Source organism: Cyprinodon tularosa, unplaced genomic scaffold, assembly GCF_016077235.1.
Source record: "Cyprinodon tularosa strain WSP-4 unplaced genomic scaffold, ASM1607723v1 ctg406, whole genome shotgun sequence".
NCBI classification, from domain to species: Eukaryota; Metazoa; Chordata; class Actinopteri; order Cyprinodontiformes; family Cyprinodontidae; genus Cyprinodon; species Cyprinodon tularosa.
This window is the reverse complement of record NW_024039126.1, coordinates 262,706-289,356: the sequence shown is the minus strand read 5'-3', so window position 1 is coordinate 289,356 and position 26,651 is coordinate 262,706. Positions and strand designations below refer to the sequence as shown.

The window sequence follows — 26,651 nt, the reverse complement described above, 5'->3', positions numbered from 1 at the left end:
GCCCAGTCCAATGGTTCTGTTGGTACTGTCCGGTCCAATGGTTCTGTCGGTACCGCCCGGTCCAATGGTTCTGTTTTCTAGCCCTGCTAAGACCCTGACTGAATGGTTCGGAACCTCAATGACCCAAAAAGAGGAACCGGTCAGAACCGCTACAGTCCAGTAGGGGGCAGAAATGTACAGAGATAAAGTAGGCCGTTAAACACAGACTACAGCTCCCAGAATCCACTGCGGCCGGCAGATTGTAAACAATCCCATGAAGGACGAGCTGCGCGATGATCGGTGAGTTCTGGTTCTGTTCGGTTCTGATCCAGCGAGGATGGAACAGATTACAGGCGGGATCTGATGAGGTACCAGAACCAGATCCGGTTCCGACCTTGGACCGGATCAGAACCGGAGCTGTTTGACCTCACAGCTGTGGCTCCGAAACAGCCAGGTGGTTCCGGTTCTGGTCGCCAGCAGAGAAACCGGAACCATTTTCCGTTACTGAGTTCTGGTTAAAGGTTCCGCCTGTTCCGGTTCGATCCGGAGGTTCGAACCTCATCAGAACCTCTGGACTCGGTTCTGTTGGTTTGGACCCAGAAGGTTCTGCTGGAAGGTCCAAACCAGGAGTTTCTGCTGCGTCCCGGACTCAGAACCAGAATCAGGACCTGCAGCGGCTGGCTAAAGTTTTCACACCCTGCATGGTTGATGTTTAGAGGGTGAATAGTTGCACCTGTCAGGGTTGGAGGATTTAAAATGTTTTTATAGAGCAGAACATTTTACTGAATAAGAAATATAAATGTTTTCCACATAATCCACATAATTATTTTCTATATTCTGATTTTCAGAGAACTTTGCTTTACTAAAATATTTCTACATCTTAAATTAATGTAAACCAAGTTTTTCACAACTGTGTTTATTAATAAATTAAAAAATTAGGAACTAATAAATTATTACTGGATTACTGACATTAATCCAGGAGCCAATCTAATCTAATCCGAACTACAGCGTGTTTGAATATTTGCTAACAGGATTCATGATTAACTTACTAGATTCTAACATTAGACAAACTTAGATTAGATTAGATTAGATGAGCTTTATTGATCTCACAGCGGAGAAATTCACTTGTCACATATTGGCATAGAAGTCAAAGAAGGTGCAAACAAGGAGGAAAAGGTGCATTAAGAATAAACAAACAATATATATATATATATATATATATATATATATGTATATATATATATATATATATATATATATATACACACTATATTGCCAAAAGTATTTGCTCACCTGCCTTGACTCACATATGAGCTTAAGTGACATCCCGTTCCTAATCCATAGGGTTCAATATGACGTCGGTCCACCCTTTGCAGCTAGAACAGCTTCAACTCTTCTGGGAAGGCTGTCCACAAGGTTTAGGAGTGTGTTTATGGGAATTTTTGACCATTCTTCCAGAAGCGCATTTGTGAGGTCGCACACTGATGTTGGACGAGAAGGCCTGGCTCTCAGTCTCCGCTCTAATTCATCCCAAAGGTGTTCTATCGGGTTGAGGTCAGGACTCTGTGCAGGCCAGTCAAGTTCATCCACACCAGACTCTGTCATCCATGTCTTTATGGACCTTGCTTTGTGCACTGGTGCACAGTCATGTTGGAAGAGGAAGGGGCCAGCTCCAAACTGTTCCCACAAAGTTGGGAGCATGGAATTGTCCAAAATGTCTTGGTATGCTGAAGCATTCAGAGTTCCTTTCACTGGAACTAAGGGGCCAAGCCCAGCTCCTGAAAAACAACCCCACACCATAATCCCCCCTCCACCAAACTTTACACTTGGCACAATGCAGTCAGACAAGTACCGTTCTCCTGGCAACCGCCAAACCCAGACCCGTCCATCAGATTGCCAGATGGAGAAGCGCGATTCGTCACTCCAGAGAACGCGTCTCCACTGCTCTAGAGTCCAGTGGCGGCGTGCTTTACACCACCGCATCCGACGCTTTGCATTGCACTTGGTGATGTATGGCTTGGATGCAGCTGCTCGACCATGGAAACCCATTCCATGAAGCTCTCTGCGCACTGTTCTTGAGCTAATCTGAAGGCCACATGAAGTTTGGAGGTCTGTAGTGATTGACTCTGCAGAAAGTTGGCGACCTCTTCGCACTATGCGCTTCAGCATCCGCTGACCCCGCTCCGTCAGTTTACGTGGCCTACCACTTCGTGGCTGAGTTGCTGTCGTTCCCAAACACTTCCATTTTCTTATAATACAGCTGACAGTTGACTGTGGAATATTTAGGAGCGAGGAAATTTCACGACTGGATTTGTTGCACAGGTGGCATCCTATCACAGTTCCACGCTGGAATTCACTGAGCTCCTGAGAGCGACCCATTCTTTCACAAATGTTTGTAAAAACAGTCTGCATTCCTAGGTGCTTGAATTTATACACCTGTGGCCATGGAAGTGATTGGAACACCTGATTCCAATAATTTGGATGGGTGAGCAAATACTTTTGGCAATATAGTGTATATATATATATATATATACACACACAGTATATCCAGGTATATACAGTATATCAAGGTAAATAAGGATTAAGGTGCAAGTGTACCTGTATCGCACACAATGAAAAACAAAATAAGAAATAAAGAAATGAGAAATACTTTTACAGGGCTTAAACAGAGTTACTTAAACATTAAAAGTTACCGTACTTAAAGTACTTAAACAGAGCTTCTAGGAGGCTGTAGATCTACAGAAACTTTTCTATAGATCTACAGCCTCTGTAGATTTCATGTTGGTCGATGTGATAGAAGTTCAGTATTTAAACATTCAATGAATCAAAATAAAGAATGTGGGGGGGGGCTATAACTTTAAGATAGCGAGGCTAACAGCATGCAGCAAGGCTAACATTATGCAGGTAGGGTAACTGCATGCAGCGAGGCTAGCTGCATGCAGTTAGCCTCACTAAATGCAGTTAGCTTTGTTGTATGCAGTTAGCCTCGCTGCATGCTGTTACCCTAGCTGCATAATGTTAGCCTCGCTGCATGCTGTTAGCCTCGCTGCATGCTGTTAGCCTAGCTGCATAATGTAAGCCTCGCTGCATGCAGTTAGCCTAGCTGCATAATGTTAGCCTCGCTGCATGCTGTTAGCCTCGCTGCATGCAGTTACCCTAGCTGCATAATGTAAGCCTCGCTGCATGCAGTTTGCCTAGCTGCATAATGTTAGCCTCGCTGCATGCAGTTAGCCTAGCTGCATAATGTTAGCCTCGCTGCATGCTGTTAGCCTCGCTGCATGCAGTTACCCTAGCTGCATAATGTAAGCCTCGCTGCATGCAGTTTGCCTAGCTTCATGCAGTTAGCCTCGCTGCATGCAGTTAGCCTATCTTCATGCAGTTAGCCTTGCTGCATGCAGTTACCCTAGCTGTATAATGTTAGCCTCGCAGCATGCAGTTAGCCTAGCTTCATGCAGTTAGCCTCGCTGCATGCAGTTAGCCTATCTTCATGCAGTTAGCCTCGCTGCATGCAGTTAGCCTATCTTCATGCAGTTAGCCTTGCTGCATGCAGTTACCCTAGCTGTATAATGTTAGCCTCGCTGCATGCAGTTACCCTAGCTGTATAATGTTAGCCTCGCAGCATGCAGTTAGCCTATCTTCATGCAGTTAGCCTTGCTGCATGCAGTTACCCTAGCTGTATAATGTTAGCCTCGCTGCATGCAGTTACCCTAGCTGTATAATGTTAGCCTCGCAGCCTGCAGTTAGCCTAGCTGCATAATGTTAGGCTTGCTGCATGCTGTTAGCCTAGCTGCATGCAATTAGCCTAGCTTCATGCAGTTAGCGTCGCTGCATGCAGATACCCTCGCTGCATGCAGTTAGCCTCGCTGCATTCAGTTATCCTAGCTGCATGTTAGCCTCGCTGCATTCAGTTATCCTAGCTGTATAATATTAGCCTCGCTGAATACAGTTAGCTTAGCTGCATAATGTTAGCCTCGCTGAATACAGTTAGCCTCGCTGCATGCAGTTAGCCTAGCTGCATAATGTTAGCTTTGCTGAATGCAGTTGGCCTAGCTGCATATTGTTAGCCTCACTGCATGCAGTTAGCCTAGCTTCATGCAATTAGCGTAGCTGCATGCAGTTAGCCTATCTTCATGCAGTTAGCCTTGCTGCATGCAGTTACCCTAGCTGTATAATGTTAGCCTCGCATTAGCTTAGCTGCATAATGTTAGCCTTGCTGCATGCAGTTAGCCTCACTGCATGCAGTTAGCCTTGCTGCATGCAGTTACCCTAGCTGTATAATGTTAGCCTCGCAGCATGCAGTTAGCCTCGCTGCATATTGTTAGCCTTGCTGCATGCAGTTAGCCTTGCTGCATTCAGTTATGCTAGCTGCATAATGTTAGCCTTTGCTGCATGCAGTTACCCTAGCTGCATATTGTTAGCCTCGCTGCATGCAGTTAGCCTTGCTGCATGCAGTTAGCCTTGCTGCATTCAGTTATGCTAGCTGCATAATGTTAGCCATTGCTGCATGCAGTTACCCTAGCTGCATATTGTTAGCCTCGCTGCATATTGTTAGCCTTGCTGCATTCAGTTATGCTAGCTGCATAATGTTAGCCTTTGCTGCATGCAGTTACCCTAGCTGCATATTGTTAGCCTCGCTGCATGCAGTTAGCCTTGCTGCATTCAGTTATGCTAGCTGCATAATATTAGCCTTTGCTGCATGCAGTTACCCTAGCTGCATAATGTTAGCCTCGCTGAATACAGTTAGCCTGGATCAGGTCCAGGATCACATCGAGGATCGGGTCCAGGATCAGATCCAGGATTAGGTCCAGGATAAGGTCCAGGATCAGGTACAGGATCAGATCCAGGATAAGGTCCATGATCAGATCCAGGATCAGGTACAGGATCAGATCCAGGATAAGGTCCATTAGGTCCAGGATCAGGTCCATGATCAGGTCCAGGATCAGGTACAGGATCAGATCCAGGATCAGATCCAGGATCAGATCCAGATCAGGTCCAGGATCAGATCCAGGATTAGATCCAGGATCAGATCCAGGATAAGGTCCATGATCAGGTCCAGGATCAGGTCCATGATCAGGTCCAGGATCAGGTACAGGATCAGGTCCAGGATCAGGTACAGGATCAGATCCAGGATCAGATCCAGGATCAGATCCAGTATCAGGTCCAGGATCAGGTCCATGAGGTTCTGCAGGGCGTTTAGTCTGCATCTCCAGCAGGAAGATGAGTGGTTTGAGCTGATCTCTGACCTGCTGGCCTCACCTGAGCCTCACCTTTCTGCTCTCAGTGTTCGTGCGCTACAACCTGGGTCCTGGGGTGGCCGTGGAGCTGGAGGCCCAGGCTAGAGTGGCGGAGCTGAAGGAGGTGGTGGGGAGTCAGCAGGGTGTGGCTCCTCAGGAGCTCCGGGTTCTGTTCGCTGGCAGGGAGCTGCAGAGCTCCGCCTCTTTGCTGGTGAGCTCCTTCATAGATCTGCAGGTAAAGTCACCTGATGTGTTCCTCACCATACCCTCCTCTGCCAGGGCTGTGACCTGCCTGAGCAGAGCACGCTGCATGTGCTCCACCCTCCTCCTGGCTCCTCCTCCCAGCTGCTGCTGCAGGAGCATCTGGCTCCAGGAGGGGAGAGCAGACAGGACCGGCTGACCTCACTTGACCTGAGCTCCTGGCGGCTCCCTGCCACCTCCTCAGGGCTGGCTGTCATCCTGGATGAAGAGAGAGGAACCTGGAGAGCAGAAGATCAACAGACTGCAGCTCCTAAAGGTCAGGGAGTCGCTCCATTCTCCCAATGTCTGTTCTGCTTTTCTATTCACTTTATTTCTATGCTCCATTTCACACCATGTCAACCCAGGTCTCTGTATAGATCCAGATCAATCAGATCATCTGATTAAATGTTCAAAGTTTTCTATCTAAGGAAAACCAGCTGATTGCATCGACTCATTGACTCTTCAGCAATCCCTCACACTAAGCATGCTTGTAGCGACAGTGGAGAGGAAAAACTGTCTGCATTCAGGAGCAGAAAGTTAAGAGTCATCCTGGTTTTTCTGTCTTCAGACATGCCTGTAATCTATGTAATGGATCCGTGAGCCAGACCCTTAACCCCACCCTGCTCCTCCCGCACAATGGCAGCCCACTGCTCCCCGACGTTAAATGCAGAGAAGGAATTTCTGAATTCTGAGACAATGAAGGGTTTACATTTTTATTTATTTAAAACCACGACTTACACCCCCCCCCCCCCCCCAGAGCGTCTCAGAGATACAGTAGGAAGAGAATCAATGTCCAATAGAAGAAGCTCTACAGCAACCAAAACAGGAAGTGACCCTCTACACCTCACCGCCTGCACGCCTAACTGTTTCCAGGTCTGTGTACTTTGTTTCCAGGAACTCGTAGTACTTTCTTTGTGTACTGTAAGCGCTGCTCCTCCATACAGTCAGGGAAACTTCGGGTTCGCTGTAGGAGCTGCAGACAGATGACGCTGACACTCAGCAGGGTGAGAGTAGTTCTCCGACTCTTCCTGTGTGATACTGCAGGTGTGTAGTACTAATATGCTGCCTGCGGGTGGTGCTGTCGTTCTCTCTCTTAGGGCCCTTCCTGCTGGGACGATGTTCTTCTCCCGGGACGAATCCATGGCGTCTGTCAGTCCCCAGATTGTGACGGCGATGAAGCAGTAAGGGGCGGAGCCTAATAGTTTTCACCCATTGATGAGTCGATCCTGACGCGTCTTTGATGGCAGGAGTTCTACATGAAATGTTCGTCTCACCCGACATCAGAGGAAGATTCGTCCGTGGCGCTCGACCTCATCCTGTCCAACATCAACAACGTCCCCTGCATCAGCTGCACCGACACCCTGTAAGGACTCACCCACACTCACCCATCCTCACCCACACTCACCCACACTCACCCACACTCACCCACACTCACCCACACTCACCCACACTCACCCACACTCACCCATCCTCACCCACACTCACCCACACTCACCCACACTCACCCATCCTCACCCACACTCACCCACACTCACCCACACTCACCCACACTCACCCATCCTCACCCACACTCACCCATCCTCACCCACACTCACCCACACTCACCCACACTCACCCATCCTCACCCACACTCACCCACACTCACCCACACTCACCCATCCTCACCCACACTCACCCATCCTCACCCACACTCACCCACACTCCCCCACACTCACCCACACTCACCCATCCTCACCCACACTCACCCATCCTCACCCATCCTCACCCATCCTCACCCACACTCACCCACACTCACCCATCCTCACCCATCCTCACCCATCCTCACCCACACTCACCCACACTCCCCCACACTCACCCACACTCACCCACACTCACCCACACTCACCCATCCTCACCCACACTCACCCATCCTCACCCATCCTCACCCATCCTCACCCACACTCACCCACACTCACCCACACTCACCCATCCTGACCCATCCTCACCCACACTCACCCATCCTCAACCATCCTCACCCACAATCACCCATCCTCACCCATCCTCACCCACACTCACCCACACTCACCCACACTCACCCATCCTGACCCATCCTCACCCATCCTCACCCACACTCACCCACACTCACCCACACTCACCCACACTCACCCATCCTCACCCACACTCACCCATCCTCACCCACACTCACCCACACTCACCCACACTCACCCATCCTCACCCACACTCACCCATCCTCACCCACACTCACCCACACTCCCCCACACTCACCCACACTCACCCATCCTCACCCACACTCACCCATCCTCACCCATCCTCACCCATCCTCACCCACACTCACCCACACTCACCCATCCTCACCCATCCTCACCCATCCTCACCCACACTCACCCACACTCCCCCACACTCACCCACACTCACCCACACTCACCCACACTCACCCATCCTGACCCACACTCACCCATCCTCAACCATCCTCACCCACACTCACCCATCCTCACCCACACTCACCCATCCTCACCCATCCTCACCCATCCTCACCCACACTCACCCACACTCACCCACACTCACCCATCCTGACCCATCCTCACCCACACTCACCCATCCTCAACCATCCTCACCCACAATCACCCATCCTCACCCATCCTCACCCACACTCACCCACACTCACCCATCCTGACCCATCCTCACCCACACTCACCCACACTCACCCACACTCACCCATCCTGACCCATCCTCACCCACACTCACCCATCCTCAACCATCCTCACCCACAATCACCCATCCTCACCCATCCTCACCCACACTCACCCACACTCACCCACACTCACCCATCCTCACCCACAATCACCCATCCTCACCCATCCTCACCCACACTCACCCACACTCACCCACACTCACCCATCCTCACCCACACTCACCCACACTCACCCATCCTCACCCACACTCACCCACACTCACCCATCCTCACCCACACTCACCCATCCTCACCCACACTCACCCACACTCACCCACACTCACCCATCCTCACCCACACTCACCCATCCTCACCCACACTCACCCACACTCACCCACACTCACCCATCCTCACCCACACTCACCCATCCTCACCCATCCTGACCCATCCTCACCCATCCTCACCCACACTCACCCACACTCACCCATCCTCACCCACACTCACCCATCCTCACCCACACTCACCCACAATCACCCGCACTCACCCATCCTCACCCACACTCACCCACACTCACCCACACTCACCCATCCTCCCCCATCCTCACCCACACTCACCCATCCTCACCCACACTCACCCATCCTCACCCATCCTCACCCACACTCACCCATCCTGACCCATCTTCACCATCCTCCACACCCCCCATCCTCACCCATCCTCACCCATCCTCACCCACACTCACCCACACTCACCCATCCTGACCCATCCTCACCCATCCTCCACACCCCCCATCCTCACCCACACTCACCCATCCTCACCCATCCTCCACACTCACCCATCCTGACCCACACTCACCCACACTCACCCATCCTCACCCACACTCACCCACACTCACCCACACTCACCCACACTCACCCATCCTCACCCACACTCACCCATCCTCACCCACACTCACCCACACTCCCCCACACTCACCCACACTCACCCACACTCACCCATCCTCACCCATCCTCACCCATCCTCACCCACACTCACCCACACTCACCCATCCTCACCCATCCTCACCCATCCTCACCCACACTCACCCACACTCCCCCACACTCACCCACACTCACCCACACTCACCCATCCTCACCCACACTCACCCATCCTCACCCATCCTCACCCATCCTCACCCACACTCACCCACACTCACCCATCCTGACCCATCCTCACCCACACTCACCCATCCTCAACCATCCTCACCCACAATCACCCATCCTCACCCATCCTCACCCACACTCACCCACACTCACCCACACTCACCCATCCTGACCCATCCTCACCCATCCTCACCCACACTCACCCACACTCACCCACACTCACCCACACTCACCCACACTCACCCATCCTCACCCACACTCACCCATCCTCACCCACACTCACCCACACTCACCCACACTCACCCATCCTCACCCACACTCACCCACACTCCCCCACACTCACCCACACTCACCCATCCTCACCCACACTCACCCATCCTCACCCATCCTCACCCATCCTCACCCACACTCACCCACACTCACCCATCCTCACCCATCCTCACCCATCCTCACCCACACTCCCCCACACTCACCCACACTCACCCACACTCACCCACACTCACCCATCCTCACCCACACTCACCCATCCTCACCCATCCTCACCCATCCTCACCCACACTCACCCACACTCACCCACACTCACCCATCCTGACCCATCCTCACCCACACTCACCCATCCTCAACCATCCTCACCCACAATCACCCATCCTCACCCATCCTCACCCACACTCACCCACACTCACCCACACTCACCCATCCTGACCCATCCTCACCCACACTCACCCATCCTCAACCATCCTCACCCACAATCACCCATCCTCACCCATCCTCACCCACACTCACCCACACTCACCCATCCTCACCCACACTCACCCACACTCACCCACACTCACCCATCCTCACCCACACTCACCCATCCTCACCCACACTCACCCATCCTCACCCACACTCACCCACACTCACCCACACTCACCCATCCTCACCCACACTCACCCATCCTCACCCACACTCACCCACACTCACCCATCCTCACCCACACTCACCCATCCTCACCCATCCTGACCCATCCTCACCCATCCTCACCCACACTCACCCACACTCACCCATCCTCACCCACACTCACCCATCCTCACCCACACTCACCCACAATCACCCGCACTCACCCATCCTCACCCACACTCACCCACAATCACCCACACTCACCCATCCTCCCCCATCCTCACCCACACTCACCCATCCTCACCCACACTCACCCATCCTCACCCATCCTCACCCACACTCACCCATCCTGACCCATCCTCACCCATCCTCCACACCCCCCATCCTCACCCACACTCACCCACACTCACCCATCCTGACCCATCTTCACCCATCCTCACCCACACTCACCCACACTCACCCACACTCACCCATCCTCACCCACACTCACCCATCCTCACCCATCCTGACCCACACTCACCCACACTCACCCATCCTCACCCACACTCACCCATCCTCACCCACACTCACCCACAATCACCCGCACTCACCCATCCTCACCCACACTCACCCACAATCACCCACACTCACCCATCCTCCCCCATCCTCACCCACACTCACCCATCCTCACCCACACTCACCCATCCTCACCCATCCTCACCCACACTCACCCATCCTGACCCATCCTCACCCATCCTCCACACCCCCCATCCTCACCCATCCTCACCCACACTCACCCACACTCACCCATCCTGACCCATCCTCACCCATCCTCCACACCCCCCATCCTCACCCACACTCACCCATCCTCACCCATCCTCCACACTCACCCATCCTGACCCACACTCACCCACACTCACCCATCCTCACCCATCCTCCACACTCACCCATCCTCACCCACACTCACCCATCCTCACCCATCCTCCACACTCACCCATCCTCACCCACACTCACCCATCCTGACCCACACTCACCCACAATCACCCATCCTCACCCACACTCACCCACAGCTGCAGCTGTCTGATCTACTTTCTATAGTTTTAGTGAGAACGCAGGCAGCAGCATCTGGATCAGCTGTCTGATCTACTTTCTATATTCTGGATCAGGCTCAGGCTGGTTTGGGCATGTAATGCTTTAACTGATCTCAACATTTACTTCTAGTGGACAGATTTCTATCTCAAACCTCGTCCTACTTTCAGGTTTGATTGAACATCAAAGGGAAACTTTTGGAAAATAGGAATAATGTAACCAATGACTGACTAAGAGGAAAAGAAAAGCGTCCAATCAGGGAGAGAGGTAGAAGGTTCCTCCCCTCCTCACCCCAAACCTCTCCCCCTCTCTCCTCCCCCACCCTCATATCATCCCATCTTGTCTCTGTCTCTCAGGGACGTGGTTCTGGTCTTCCAGTGTTCAGACCGCCATGTGATCTGTCTGGATTGTTTCCATGGTTACTGCCAGACTCGACTGAATGAGCGACAGTTTGTCTACGATCCTGTGATTGGATACTCTCTGCCCTGTGCAGGTAGAGGGGCGGAGACTCTGGGGGAGGAGCCAACAGCTGTGTGAACAGGTGTGTGACATTTCTGATGTTTGTTTCCAGTTGGCTGTGAAAACTCCCTGATCAAGGAGGTGCATCACTTCCGTATCCTTGGAGACGATCAGGTGACCTCCTTCTCTTCTTCCTGCTCTTCAACTAAAGGCTCTCCTCCTTCTAGTCTCCACGTCCTCCTTTGCTCTGTTCGAAAACGTAGGACGCGTCCTTAGAAGGCCAGATTGGAAGGCCGATTACGTCATAGCGCGGCGCCGAGGTCTGGTCGGATTCCAAGAGTCCTCGTTATGCGACCTTAAAATGCGTCCTTCTTTTTGCCCGATTTGAAGGACGGGTCCGATGTATCCTTGCTATCCTTGGTTTACCGAGGATTCATTGCGAGACCAAGCAAGCCGTGATCAGAGGAAAGGTTACTTGGCGCCGAACAGTGATGAAAATTGGAAGTTCAGTTTAATATAATACAAGTCATTTAATAGTTCCATCTGAGATCAATGAAAAATAGTTTTTTTAATGGTTATTTAGTCAGATATGTGGCGGTAATGTTTGGTTTATCTAAAGGTTTTTAGCTGTTACTGTATAAATGGGTTTGGCTGGAATTTAAGGACAGATTCTAATAGATCTGCAGGGTGGGGACTATAAATCTGATAGTTTAATTTTTTTATTGCTGTTTTGCACAATATGCTGAACTAAGTATTTTTTGTTGTTAAATATTAGAGATATCTTTCTACCCCTTTTATAGAATAGAATAGAAAATCCCTTTATTGTCCCACAATGGGCAAATTTACATCAGAAGGAAGATTATTGAAAATGGTCACACAAATGTGGACCTTAAAAAAATGTATAAGAATAACATAATAGGGAGGAGTTAAAATATAAACAATAAAATACTGTAAAGCGTCCTTGGAGGATGCAGCCCAGGTTTTCGAACAGAGCCCTAGTCTCCTCCTCCTCAAAGTCTACTCCTCCTCATATTCTCCTCCTGAGGTTAAATTCTGCTGTTATTTATTAGCAGAGCTTCTTGCTGACTCTCTCTGGTTCTGGTTCTGGTTCTGGTTCAGTACGCTCGGTACCTGCAGTACGGCGCTGAAGAGTGTCTTCTGACCAATGGAGGACTGATGTGTCCGTCCCCTGGCTGTGGGGCGGGGCTCCTCCCACTGGACGGCAGCCGCAGAGTGGAGTGTGACAGACGTCTGGGCTGCGGCTTCGTCTTCTGCAGAGACTGCAGGGAGCGTTTCCATGAGGGGCCCTGTGAGGCCCTGGGAGCCCCGGCCACCGCTGGGGCCTCACAGGTGAGTCACCGAGCCCAAAGATGGTGAGGATGATGATGGTGATGATGATGATGGTGATAGTGATGATGATGATAGTGGTGATGATGATGATGATGATGATGATGATGATGATAGTGATGGTGATAATGATGATGATGATAGTGATGGTGATGATGATGATGATGATGATGATAGTGATGGTGATGATGGTGATGATGATAGTGATGGTGATGGTGATGATAGTGGTGATGATGATGATGATGATGGTGAGGATGATGATAATGATGATAGAGATGATGATGATGATGATGATAGTGATGGTGATGATGATGATGATGATAGTGATGGTGATGATGATGATGATGATGATGATGATAGTGATGGTGATGATGGTGATGATGATAGTGATGGTGATGATGATGATGATAGAGATGATGATGATGATAAAGATGAAGATGATGATAGTGATGGTGATGATGGTGATGGTGATGGTGATGATGATGATGATGGTGATGATAGTGATGATGATGATGATGATGATGATGATGATGATGGTGAGGATGATGATGATGATGATGGTGATGGTGATGATGATGATGATGATAGTGATGGTGATGATGGTGATGGTGATGATGATGATGGTGATGATGATGATGGTGATAGTGATGATGATGATAGTGGTGATGATGATAGTGGTGATGATGATGATGATGATGATGATGATGATCATGATGATGATGATGATGATGATGATAGTGATGGTGATAATGATGATGATGATAGTGATGGTGATGATGATGATGATGATGATGATAGTGATGGTGATGATGGTGATGATGATAGTGATGGTGATGATAGTGGTGATGATGATGATGATGATGGTGAGGATGATGATAATGATGATAGAGATGATGATGATGATGATGATGATAGTGATGGTGATGATGATGATAGTGATGGTGATGATGGTGATGATGATAGTGATGGTGATGATGATGATGATAGAGATGATGATGATGATGATAAAGATGAAGATGATGATAGTGATGGTGATGATGGTGATGGTGATGATGATGATGATGGTGATGATAGTGATGATGATGATGATGATGATGGTGAGGATGATGATGATGATGATGGTGATGATAGTGATGGTGATGATGATGATGATGATAGTGATGGTGATGATGGTGATGGTGATGATGATGATGATGATGGTGATGATAGTGGTGATGATGATGATGATGGTGAGGATGATGATAGTGATGATGATGGTGATGGTGATGATGATGATGGTGAGGATGATGATGATGATGATCATGGTGGTGGTGATTATGTACAGAGACTGACGTGGCCCCCATTCCTCAGGGTTTCATGGTGGAGGAGGAGGCGTCTCGCAGTGGGAGGTGGGAGCAGGAGTCGCTGCTCCTCATCCGAACATCGACCAAAAAGTGTCCGAGCTGTTTGGTTCCTGTGGAGAGGAACGGTAGGAACCACCGCTGGGCTTCATCAGGCCGACACAGCGAGCGCCCAGCTGAGGCTGTTTCTGTCTCCCCCTGCAGGTGGCTGCATGCATATGCAGTGTTCTGTGTGCAGAGCAGAGTGGTGCTGGCTCTGCGGGGTCCTCTGGAACAGAGACTGTATGGGGAACCACTGGTTCGGATAGACGCCGTCCATCCAGAGACCGTTAATCCATCGGTTAATCCAGCATGCTGGGGATTTATCTCTTAGTCTGGATTCAAAGATTCAATCTCTGAAGCAATAAAATGTTGGAAGTTAGACAAACCGTCTGGTGTGATTAATTCATTTCAGGAGGACTTTAAGATATGAACCAGTTCCTCTAAAGGTTCCTGTGTTTTATTTATGCTTCTTTAAGTGGTTAATTGGAGAGGAAGTGCGATGACCCTGCTGTTGGAGCCCCATCAAATCAGATCCTTCTGGGGGAATATTTTTCTCTCCTACACTGACCCTGAACCCAGCTGAGACTGTGCCAGTAAACTAGACCAGGTGAGTCTAACCGAGTGAGACTGACCCTGAACCCTGACCCTGAGACCCGGAGAGGTGAGATGATATCAGGGAGGGAGAGGAAAACAGCAGCCAAGGAATATTCCAGCAACCCTTCAGAAACAGATCAGTTCAGTTACTGTGTAGAGGGTTCTATTTGAATGCCAAACCCTAGACCTGGACCTGGACCTGCAGGGGCAGATCCCTGGCCCTGCCCTCTGATAAGACTGAACCTTTGAGCTGCTGATAACCACCAGCTGACTGGCTCAGCCTTCGGTCTGGATGGTAGCTTCTCTGGGAGCAGCACATGTCCACAGACTGGGGTTTGTAGATTCCAGGACCTTTCCTGAGAATCAGGAGGCCTGAGCTTGTCCAACAGATAGACCCAAATCCTGGAATGGAGTTGGAGATGAGTGGAAAGACCAGGGTCTCCCAGGTCCATCAGAAGGTTTGTTCAGCTGATCTATTTCCGTTTTCTACCTGTAATCCAGGCATAACTAAACCATTGATCTCCAGGATCTCTACCATTGGTTTATCTCCATCTGCAGACTAGTTCTTCCACTTGGGCGTTTGGTGAAGAATATGTTTATTTGTGCTTCTAAATTAGTAAATGTCTCCTGGTCCAGGGGGGACACCGTGAGGAAAGGTCTCATTGGTCCTCAGATGGACGTAACTGGAGATCATTTTCTAAAAGCCGTTGGAAGGAAAGCAGGAGGATTCTGACTGGTGAGGTCACTACTGTTTGGTGTGTGGTGTGAAAGACCAGCATTCTGGACCTCATAGTGCCGGTCTGCATGTTCAGGAGTTCCCATTGAGACCGTGTACCAAGGTCTGGCAGACTATGAAGACAGTGAGCAGAGAAGGGATGAGATGGACACTACAACAGAAAACCAGATGCTGAATAAAAAACTGCTGGATCATTTCAGACAGCTGGCAGCCAGCAACAAGGACACTGACCAGGTGAGACTGTCCAGATGAGACTGAACAAGTGAGACTGACCAGGTGAGACGGACCAGATGAGACTGTCCAGGTGAGACGGACCAGATGAGACCGAACAAGTGAGACTGACCAGGTGAGACGGACCAGATGAGACTGTCCAGGTGAGACAGACCAGATGAGACTGAACAAGTGAGACTGACCAGGTGAGACGGACCAGATGAGACTGTCCAGGTGAGACGGACCAGATGAGACTGTCCAGGTGAGACTGACCAGGTAACCTAGACAAGTAAGTTGAGATTGTACAGGTAACCCTGACCAGCTGTGACTGACCAGGTGAGACTGACCAGGTGAGACTGACCAAGTGAGACTGTCCAGGTGAGACTGTCCAGGTGAGAATGACCAGGTGAGAATGACCGGGTGAGACTGACCAGGTGAGACTGACCAGGTGAGACTGACCAGGTAACCTAGACAAGTAAGTTGAGATTGAACAGGTAACCCTGACCAGCTGTGACTGACCAGGTGAGACTGACCGGGTGAGACTGACCAGGTGAGACTGTCCAGATGAGACTGACCGGGTGAGAATGACCAGGTGAGACTGTCCAGGTGAGACTGACCAGGTGAGAATGACCAGGTGAGACTGTCCAGGTGAGACTGACCAGGTGAGAATGACCAGGTGAGACTGTCCAGGTGAGACTGACCGGGTGAGAATGACCAGGTGAGACTGTCCAGGTGAGACTGACCGGGTGAGACTGACCAGGTGAGACTGACCAGGTGAGACTGTCCAGGTGACTGACCAGGTGAGACTGACCAGGTAACCTAGACAAGTAAGTTGAGATTGAACAGGTAACCCTGACCAGCTGTGACTGACCAGGTAAACTAGACCAAATGAGACCAAGTTAGACTTACTAGGCAACCTAGACCACGTAAGACTGAGCAAGTTAGACTGACCAGGTGAGACTGACCATATAAGCTAGACCAGGTAAGATGACCAGGTGACAGTGACCATCATGTCAAATGAACTATGACCAATAGAGACCTGGTTTTCAGGCTATGAGGTGTCTTTGTCCTCAGGTGGACCTTCAGTTTCTGGACAAGGTGATCTCAGGTGGAGCTGACCCAAACTGCTCGGACAGATATGGACAAACTGTCCTCCATGAGGTCACACCTAATGAGGTTTTTGTTTAGCGTAGTTTAACTGTGTGTCGGTTGATGGTGTGAGTCAAGGCCAGGTGTGTGTTCTCAGGTGTCCAGAGCTTGGAGTGTGGATGTCATGCGGTTCTTCTTGGACCGGGGAGCAGACCTACACTGCTCAGATCAGTTTGGAGTTACAGCGCTGCATGTGGCCTCAGCTCTGGACTACGAGGACATGGTCAGGTTTCTGCTGGAGCAAAAAGGTCTGTGTGTCTGAGTAGCGAGCAGATCTCTGCTGGTTCAGCGTTGATGGCGAAGGTCTACGTTCTGTCGTTTGTGTTTTTGTTGCTGTCAGCTGATCCAGGCGCTCAGACTCTTCTGGACAAACAGACCCCCCTTCACTATGCTACCAAGAACGACGCTGTGGGATCCATCAGGCTGCTGCTGCAGGCGGGAGCCTCCATCAGCTGCACTGACTACAGGCAGAGGACGCCGCTGCAGCTCGCCGCCATCATGGGTGAGTTCACACTGACCCAGGCTGTGGCAGCGCGGATCATGTCATGTCATCAGTGACATCACAGGTGGAATCTATTAAACAACTAAATAAGCTGATCGCATCAGCAGTGACATCATCAGTTCGTCTGCTTCCAGAGCGCAGTGAGGCAGCTCAGGTCCTGCTGGAGCTTGGAGCTGACGCTGCGGTGCAGGACTGTGATGGACAGCTGTGCATCACTGCTCTGATTGGTCGGATGAGTCACGTGGTAATCAAGGCCCTGCCCCTGGAAGAGAGTAGTGCATTCATTGCTGTATGGTTGTTATGGTGACATGTGACGTGTTCAGGCCCAGGTGGCGCTCCGTCAGTTCCATGTGATGGACAAAGTGACAAGGCAACAGTATTTCTACCTGAATCTGCTGGAACCAGAAGGTAAAAACTGTCCCACAGTATAAAAGACCCCCACCATGCTTCACACTAAACTCTTCATGTCTCTCTGTTTCAGGGGCAGGAACCAGTGAGCCAACAACCCCTGTAAGACAACCCAAGTTTATAGAGTTTATGGTTCTAGATCACAGATAATCTGGAGGTTTGCTCCTTGGTTTAATGCAGAGCTGCGCACTTTGGAGCAAAATGCTAGGAAACTGGAGAGAATATATTGCTCCACAGGCCTGCTGGAGTCCTTCCTAGTCTGGAAAAATAGTTTCCTGCTGTATAAGAGGACCCTTTGTAAAGCAAGAGCAGCATATTTCTCCTCATTAATAGAGGAGAATAAGAATAATCCTAGATTTCTTTTTAATCCAGTTGCCAAACTCACCCAGAGCCATAGCTCTGTTGAACAATCCATTCCACCTGATCTTAGCAGCAATGATTTTATGGGATTCTTTATAAATAAGGTTTAACTTAAAATTTCTATTGTAATTCTTTACTATCAGGAAGTCCACAAACTGTAGTTAAAAGCCTTCAGCTGATCCAAAATGCTGCAGCCAGAGTTCTGATGAAAATGAAAAAGAGAGATCACATCTCTCCTATCCTGGCTTCTCTTCATTGGCTTCCTGTTAAATCCAGAATAGAATTTAAAATCCTCCTTCTCACATATAAAGCCTTAAATGGCCAAGCTCCATCTGATATCAGAGATCTGATTGTTCCTTATGTTCCTAACAGAGCACTTCGCTCTCAATCTGCAGGTTTACTAGTGGTTCCTAGAATTTCTAAAAGTAGAATGGGAGGCAGATCTTTTAGTTATCAGGCTCCTCTCCTGTGGAACCAACTACCAGTTTTAGTCCATGAGGCAGACACCCTGTCTACTTTTAAGGCTAGGCTTAAAACTTTCCTTTTTGATTAAGCTTCTAGTTAGAGTGGCTCAGGTTATCCTGAGTTATCTCTATAGTTCTGCTGCTATAGGCTTAGACTGCTGGAGGACATAGGGACCCCTTTTTCATCATTCTGCTTCATTCTATCTCTATTCTCCCACTCTGCAGAATCTGTTAGTTCAATCTCTAACGTTCTGCTCTCTCTGCTTTTTCTCATAGTAGCTTCATCTGGTCTGTTCCTGTTTGGCTGTGACTCCATCCTGGAGAGAAATATCAGCTGTGCTGCTGCCATCAACACCTTTGTTTCTAGATGTTGGAGCTTCGCCTGTTTTCCAGTGTAGTCCTGTTTCTCTGACTGTGACTAACTGGATGTGCTCTCTTCATCCTCTGACATGGGAGCTGGCTCGGAGCTCGTCTGCCTGGCTGTGTGTTTCCTGGACGGGGCCGCCTGTGGAGCTGGTTGACAGTTGCCTTTTGTATCTATGCTTCTTTTTCTATCTCTGCTTCTGTCTCCTTGAACCCCAGTGGGCCTCAGCAGATGGCCGCTCACACTGAGCCTGGTTCTGCTGGAGGTTTCTTCCTGTTCAAAGGGAGTTTTTCCTCTCCACTGTCGCTACAAGCATGCTTAGTGTGAGGGATTGCTGAAGAGTCAATGAGTCGATGCAATCAGCTGGTTTTCCTTAGATAGAAAACTTTGAATCAATCTGACTGGATGATCTGGTGAACTGGAAAGTGCCGTGAGATGACATGATGTGAATTGGAGCTATAGAAATAAACTGAATAGAATTGATTTAATGACAATAAAAACTGGGAAAAAGGGTAAAAAAAGAAAAACGTTCCAGAGCGATGTCTATAATCCAGGGTTGTATTCCTTAGTCTTCACAGAATAGAAGACGGGTTCCAGATTAGGGATTACAGAGCATAGCGGACAGTGACCTCTGCTGTTTCCTGCAGCTGCAGGTTGTGGTTCTGGACGGCAAACTGGACCTCATCATGAATCCTGTCTTTCTCAAACTCATTCAGATCAAGTGGAAACTTTACGGAAGGTAACCTGATTGTTGGACAGGTGTGACATCATTGCTCTTTTACCTACATCGGTGCTTTCTGTTGCTAACAGGCTGGGGGCGTGGCTTCTCCTGGTCCTCAACCTCCTGCTCAACGTCTCTTGGACAGCTGCTGCTATCTCCATGTCTGCCAGTCAGGACTCGTCCGACCGCTACATCTTTCCACAGGTGACCTTTCTGTGGATCCACCGTCTATGGATCCAGGGTCTGTCTCTGACTTCTCTGTCTCTCCCAGGATTGGTGGCGGGTTCTTCTTGTGGTTCTGGCCCTTCTGCTCACCCTGGAGGAGGTGTGCAGGGAGATCCAGGACATCATGTCCTCCAGGAAGAAGCTCCTTTTGCGGAAGAGATGGATGGAGCACCGTTTGCAGGATGATCTGCGATGCTCACATCCTATGTGGCCCCAGGTAGGAAACGTTACATCATTCTGAATGAAGAACCCCTGATCCCAGCAGGAGGCGGGTTTACTGGAGCAGCAGAGCGGCATGTGTTTCAGGAGAGGCAGTATCTACTGAGAGAGACCGGGAGGATCCACAGGATGAGGGGCACCTACAGCCGAGACCTCTGGTACCGATTTATACACTTCAGGAAAGCATTTGAAAATGTGGCACCAATAATGAAAGAGCTACCAGAACAGATGATTCATCAGCGGATTTACATCCATCACATTTTGGAGATATTGATGGAAATATTCTGTGCATTTTTGTTTTTGAATAGTTGAGTCTTTGAAACACCTTGAACTGAATTAACTGGTGCTTTACATTAATAGAGAATGACCCAATCCTCCCATCCTCCCAATCTGCAAACCCAGCTCCTCCTCCCATGCAGCCCTCAGAGAGCTGATAGACGGATTTATTGTGTTTTTTTAGCAAAGCTTTTCTTTTAGCTTTCAATATAAACTATTATCTCAATCAGTCTCTAACTATCATGAATGGCTTCTTATTCTGTGCCTAATTTAGTGATGGAAATTTCGAAGCCCCATGAACCAATTTGACAAACTGGCCAAAAGTTGACACCAAGCTCGAAACATTTGACACCATTTTGAATGGCGGCATCTGCTGGATAGCCGTGAGAACTACATCTAAGAGTCGCAGCAATGAGAGCGTGTGCTTCTGCTACTGGGACGGTGCTTGTGTTACTTACATTGTAAAATAGGGAAGGTTGAGCACTTTCTTTCTGTCTCAACAATTTTTATAAAAAAAAAAGAATGATTTCCACTGCGTTTGGCTTTAATCTGCTCCTCTTCTTGGGGCTTATTACTAGTGTTGCACTGATACCGATACCAGTAGCGGGCGGGGCCCCGATCCAGCACTAATGGTATCGGTGAGTACCAACAAATAGAGCATCGATACCATTTTGAGAGGCAGAAGTTTATTCAACTATTGTCCCCTGTTAGGATAATTATCATTGAAGATGTGTGAGTTTATCACCTCCTGGAATGGGCTGCCTAATGCGCATCAGAACTGACGTTTTAATCTAATAAGGACAGTTCCTCTGTCTGGATATACGGTTATAATCTTCAATTCGTCCGTGCTGAAGATTTGGAAATGAAATGAGAGCGGCGTCCTAATTCCACATGTGTTCATTCAGAGTTTTGATGCCTTCAGTGTGAATCTATAAATGTCATAGTCATGAAAATAAAGTAAAATCTATGAATGAGAAAGTGTCCAAACTTTTGGTCTGTACTGTATATATTTTCCCTAAACTATACTAAGCTAATCTAAATCTATTCTAGACTATACCTAAATATAAATACTTTCCCTGTCTCAGATATAAACTATTAAAGCCGCTAGCAAAACAATCTCCTCTCAAAGCCACGGTTTGAGCTTTGATTCTGATGCTGTTAAATACCTAACATTATTGCTGAAACACCCAGATTATTCAAATTTCCCAAGCAGCTGGGAACTCAGTCCTCCCTGCTGATTCTCTGGCTAATTTAGCTCTTTTTTCTGATGTTTCATCTTAATTTCTACCCACTGACAGGAACATCTTTGATTGGCTGGTTTACTGCCTGCTGACGGCATCCTTCAGTGTTCACCTGGCTGACGTGCTGAAGCCGTCCAGCCGCATGCATGCGCTCAGTCTGCGCCTCTTCTCCATTTCTATCATCTTCCTGTGGCTAAGAATCATGAAACACGTACGAGCGTTCAGGTAAAGAGTATGCAGTGATTCACAAACATGAAGCAGCTAACATTCAGTGGCTAACATGTAGCAGCTAACATGAAGCAGCTAACATTCAGTGGCTAACATGTTGCAGCTAACATTCAGTGGGTAACATGTAGCAGCTAACATGAAGCAGCTAACATTCAGTGGCTAACATGAAGCAGCTAACATTCAGTGGCTAACATGTAGCAGCTAACATGAAGCAGCTAACATATAACAGCTAACATGAAGCAGCTAACATTCAGTGGGTAACATGTAGCAGCTGACATGAAGCAGCTAACATTCAGTGGCTAATATGTAGCAGCTAACATGAAGCAGCTAACATTCAGTGGCTAACATGTAGCAGCTAACATGAAGCAGCTAACATTCAGTGGCTAACATGTAGCAGCTAACATGAAGCAGCTAACATTCAGTGGCTAACATTTAGCAGCTAACATGAAGCAGCTAACATGTAGCAGCTAACATGAAGCAGCTAACATTCAGTGGCTAACATGTAGCAGCTAACATGAAGCAGCTAACATTCAGTGGCTAACATGAAGCAGCTAACATTCAGTGGCTAACATGTAGCAGCTAACATGAAGCAGCTAACATTCAGTGGCTAACATGTAGCAGCTAACATGAAGCAGCTAACATTCAGTGGCTAACATGAAGCAGCTAACATCAAGCAGCTAACATGCAGTGGCTAACATGTAGCAGCTAACATGAAGCAGCTAACATTCAGTGGCTAACATGTAGCAGCTAACATGAAGCAGCTAACATTCAGTGGCTAACATATAGCAGCTAACATGAAGCAGCTAACATTCAGTGGCTAACATGAAGCAGCTAACATGAAGCAGCTAACATGCAGTGGCTAACATGTAGCAGCTAACATGAAGCAGCTAACCTTCAGTGGCTAACATGTAGCAGCTAACATGAAGCAGCTAACATTCAGTGGCTAACATGTAGCAGCTAACATGAAGCAGCTAACCTTCAGTGGCTAACATGAAGCAGCTAACATGAAGCAGCTAACATTCAGTGGCTAACATGTAGCAGCTAACATGAAGCAGCTAACATTCAGTGGCTAACATGTAGCAGCTAACATGTAGCAGCTAACATGAAGCAGCTAAAGTGCAGCTCTGTTGTGCAGGCTGATGGGCCCGTTCATCGTCATGTTGGGGAACATTGTGGGGGATGTGATGCGTTTCCTGTTCCTGTATGCTGAGATCTTCATCCCCTACGCCTGCAGCTTCTGGATCATATTTGGAGGTTGGAGCATCAGCAGTAACCTGTCTGTTTCAGTTCCCTGCTCTAGCTAACGCTGATGTGTTCCCAGGAACGGCCTCGGTTCCCAGCATGCAGTCTGTTTCAGGTCTTCTCTACAGCCTCTACCGGATCACTCTGGTGGATGAGTACGAGTATGCTGCCATGGTAACAGTGGACAGCATCATGGCTCCTCTACTGTGCGGAACGTTCCTGGCAGCGTCCTCCATCTTGTGTATTAACTTGCTGATTGCACTACTAACCGACACCTTCCAGAGGTCAGAGGTCACACATTCACACAACACAAGGACTGAGGCCTGAAATGACCCGAGGCCTCATGTGGAAAAGTGCTGGGCGTTAATAGTAAAGGTTCTCTGCAGGGAGAAACAGGTTGGCATCTACTTCCTAATCTGTGGGGGATTACATGTTGACCAATCAGGCATCAGGATCTGTTCCATCCTAAAGCAAACACTTCCTGATCTACTATGAATTATGCATTACAAATTGTCGTGGGAAAAAAGTATTCAACTATTCATCCTAGTTAAATAAACGGAGATCGATGGATTTCACTCAGTCGGCACATTTATTCATGGCACAGCATTCTGCTCTGTTCTGCATGAGCATATTCGTCCCGCCTTACTTACAAATAATAAATGTTCTGTTAAAGAAAACCATAAAGTTTTAATCATTTTAACCTCCAGATATATCTGAGCTATGGATTCATTGGGAATAGATCATTTTAAAGCCTCCACCATTCATCTTAATGTAGGAATTAAATCCTGTTATCTATGTCCTCTATCATTGTAATCATCATCATCTTTTGGGTCCGCAGGTGAAAACTCCTAATGGACTTTTATGTCCCAGTCCCAGTAGAAAGCATTATCAACCATTTATAACTTTATGTCAGCTGCTATTTCAGTCCTAATTCTGAAAGTGAGGATGTGCAAAAAATTATTAATATTATTTCACTTGCTCATGAAAAGATGCCAATTTGAGTCAAATTAATTCTTTATTTTTTTGCAAATCTATAATTTTAATTAATAAACTCACAGCCTTTATGTATTTTAGTTGCATTTTTCCAAACTACATCCCATATATTTAGTAATCTGTTGGGTAACATTTATTTTAAACACTTAAGGGATGAAAATCACTGATTTCTTTGTTCATTTGTTTTAATGATATCAGAATCAGAATCAGAAATACTTTCATAATCCCAGAGGGAAATTACTTTTGTTACACGTTCTAGTTACAGTTTTATATAATATATACACACATCCAACTATACAATAAAATAAAGATAAAAAATAAGAATAAAAAGAGATAAAATATATATACACATATAGCTCTTCTGTATATATATCTGTACGTATATCTATGTATATGTAAAAAATAAATCCAAATAAAGTGAAAAGTCCAATTAAAGTGAATAAATCCAAGATCATGTACATGTGTATTAATATTTTTGGAGAAAAGGAAAATGAAATTCTTTTAGTTTTCAATTAGTGAAATCTAATTCAGATTAAAGTTAAACATAACTTTAGACTTTATCCTATTCGATTATATTATTCATTCTTTTTCCTCTATAAGGTGCTATTTTGTTTACATTTTCATAAGTTAGAGCACTGGAAAAAATCGAAATCTAGATAAGTAATTTCTTCTTAAAATAAGTGCATTTGTTCTTGAATTGAAGAGGTAAAAGAGACATTTTCTCCAATGGAACAAGACAATTTACACTTAAAAAAAGAAAACACAATTGCATTGTCTTATTTCAAGTGCATATTATCTAAATATCTTATTTTAAGAGTAAAAATACTCATTCCATTGGCAAACTATCTCATTTACCTACTTAGAATAAGGATAAGTACACTTAATTTAAGATATTTTTACTTATTTCTAGATCTGTCTTAGAACCTCAGACATTCAGGGACAATCCTGCAGAGATGAAGCTAATCTCTCCGAGTGGCTGCTGTGGAAATAGAGAATTTGGTTTGTGACTAAAACCTGTGCGCATTTTACTACTACTGTGTCAGACCATGTTTGGAGCCTTTTCTCTCTCTGGATTTGCCTCAGTTTTCATCTCCAGGTCCGTCTATAACATTATGGAACATGGTGACAGCAGGAAATGAACAAAACTGTTTTTAAACAACCACAGGCCTGATAATAAACGTTTGGTTTTCCAGTCCTGAAGCCGACAGGAAAAGACAGTTGCTGCTGAGTTTTTTCTTCTAAAAAGATCATTTTTGGTTTAGATATTTAAGGTTGGTTCTAAATTGACCAGAAATGACTCTAAAACAATCAAGGTTTAGTGAAAGCCAACCAGGCTGCCGTACATAAGAACACAGCGTCACACAGGTAAGCATCGCGCTTCCATCCGCTGCTTGGGTTATTTTATGAGGCTAAACGTGGTTCAGCTTCAAGCCTTGAGGAAATGGGTCAGCTTTGATGTTCCAGGCTGAACAGAGTGTGGAAATGCATGCTTTCTGCATGAGGCCCCCGGTCTGACATCTGGACTCGGTTCTGAACACCAACCAGAACCAAGCCTGGAAGCACATCCACTAAAACCACTGCGTTTTGGTTTCAGGGTTCACGATAACTCGCAGGCTAACGCTGTGATGCAGCAGGCCACAGTCATCTTGCAGGTGGAAGAGTCCATGCCCCGCCTCCGCCGTCTCTATGACAACCACTACATCTCCAAGCACTGCTCTCCTCTGGGCGAGACCTGCGCCATCATCACAGTGAGCCTCTGTTACCTTCATGAGTCTAAACACAGAAACCTCTGAGAGCTGAAATGATGGGGCTGCTTTGGGTTCCAGGAGACTCTGGGCCAGTTCCTGGTCCTTCAGGGGGATGCAGAGACAAGCAGACCTTCAAGGTGAGTTACCCTCATCCATCTGGCTCTGCTCTCCTTCAGAGATCCAGACTGAATCTGTTTGACTAAAGCAGATCAACTCTGACATGGTTTTTCTCTCTATCAGAGTCCAGATGGGTCAGAACCAGCAGAACCAACAGCCTCAGGTTCAGGAGAACCCAGACCTTCAAGACCCGCCGATACAGGAACTCCTGAAACCAAAGAACCAGCAGGATCCCAGGGACCTTCGGGAGGAGCTTCAGGCCATCCATGCAGAGCTGAGGGAGCTTCGATCGGTGCTCCAGCAGCTGGTTCAGATCAGGAAGGACTTTATTTAGAAAGACTGCTTCAGACCAGCTGGATCCAGGTGGCTGAGATGTTTGTGGGTCTCCTGATGCTCCACATGGATCCAACCATTCAGACAGGATTGAACTGACAAATAAAAAACCTTCTCCATGGA

General features: G+C 47.8%; 2 protein-coding genes and 1 long non-coding RNA gene across 5 annotated transcripts; all 3 read left to right on the top strand.

The window, feature by feature from the left end:
* The first annotated feature begins 183 nt into the window (after positions 1-183).
* On the top strand, positions 184-14,783 carry prkn (parkin RBR E3 ubiquitin protein ligase). 2 transcript variants are annotated; one of them, XM_038298354.1, is made up of 11 exons: positions 184-279; positions 5,261-5,424; positions 5,493-5,730; positions 6,348-6,457; positions 6,551-6,634; positions 6,701-6,816; positions 11,567-11,703; positions 11,782-11,843; positions 12,789-13,042; positions 14,367-14,484; positions 14,561-14,783. In XM_038298354.1, the coding sequence occupies exons 1-11, from the start codon at positions 273-275 to the stop codon at positions 14,687-14,689; spliced, it is 1,419 nt and encodes a 472-aa protein (XP_038154282.1). In that variant the 5' UTR covers positions 184-272; the 3' UTR covers positions 14,690-14,783. The 2 variants fall into 2 exon arrangements, with proteins under 2 accessions (XP_038154282.1, XP_038154283.1); XM_038298355.1 differs by having other exon boundaries at positions 186-279; positions 12,789-13,019.
* A 129-nt stretch (positions 14,784-14,912) lies between these two features.
* LOC119791948 (transient receptor potential channel pyrexia) lies at positions 14,913-26,651 on the top strand. 2 transcript variants are annotated; one of them, XM_038298350.1, is made up of 19 exons: positions 14,913-15,450; positions 15,629-15,728; positions 15,805-15,962; positions 17,013-17,114; positions 17,185-17,335; positions 17,428-17,589; positions 17,724-17,833; positions 17,913-17,997; positions 18,071-18,099; positions 19,833-19,924; positions 19,996-20,110; positions 20,178-20,348; positions 20,438-20,508; positions 21,925-22,092; positions 23,231-23,349; positions 23,417-23,621; positions 25,925-26,078; positions 26,157-26,215; positions 26,319-26,651. In XM_038298350.1, the coding sequence occupies exons 1-19, from the start codon at positions 15,400-15,402 to the stop codon at positions 26,527-26,529; spliced, it is 2,313 nt and encodes a 770-aa protein (XP_038154278.1). In that variant the 5' UTR covers positions 14,913-15,399; the 3' UTR covers positions 26,530-26,651. The 2 variants fall into 2 exon arrangements, with proteins under 2 accessions (XP_038154278.1, XP_038154279.1); XM_038298351.1 differs by having other exon boundaries at positions 14,914-15,450; positions 17,013-17,099.
* On the top strand, positions 15,983-16,998 carry LOC119791958. The gene is made up of 3 exons (XR_005281917.1): positions 15,983-16,032; positions 16,145-16,684; positions 16,727-16,998. It is a non-coding gene; the product is annotated as an uncharacterized LOC119791958 (long non-coding RNA).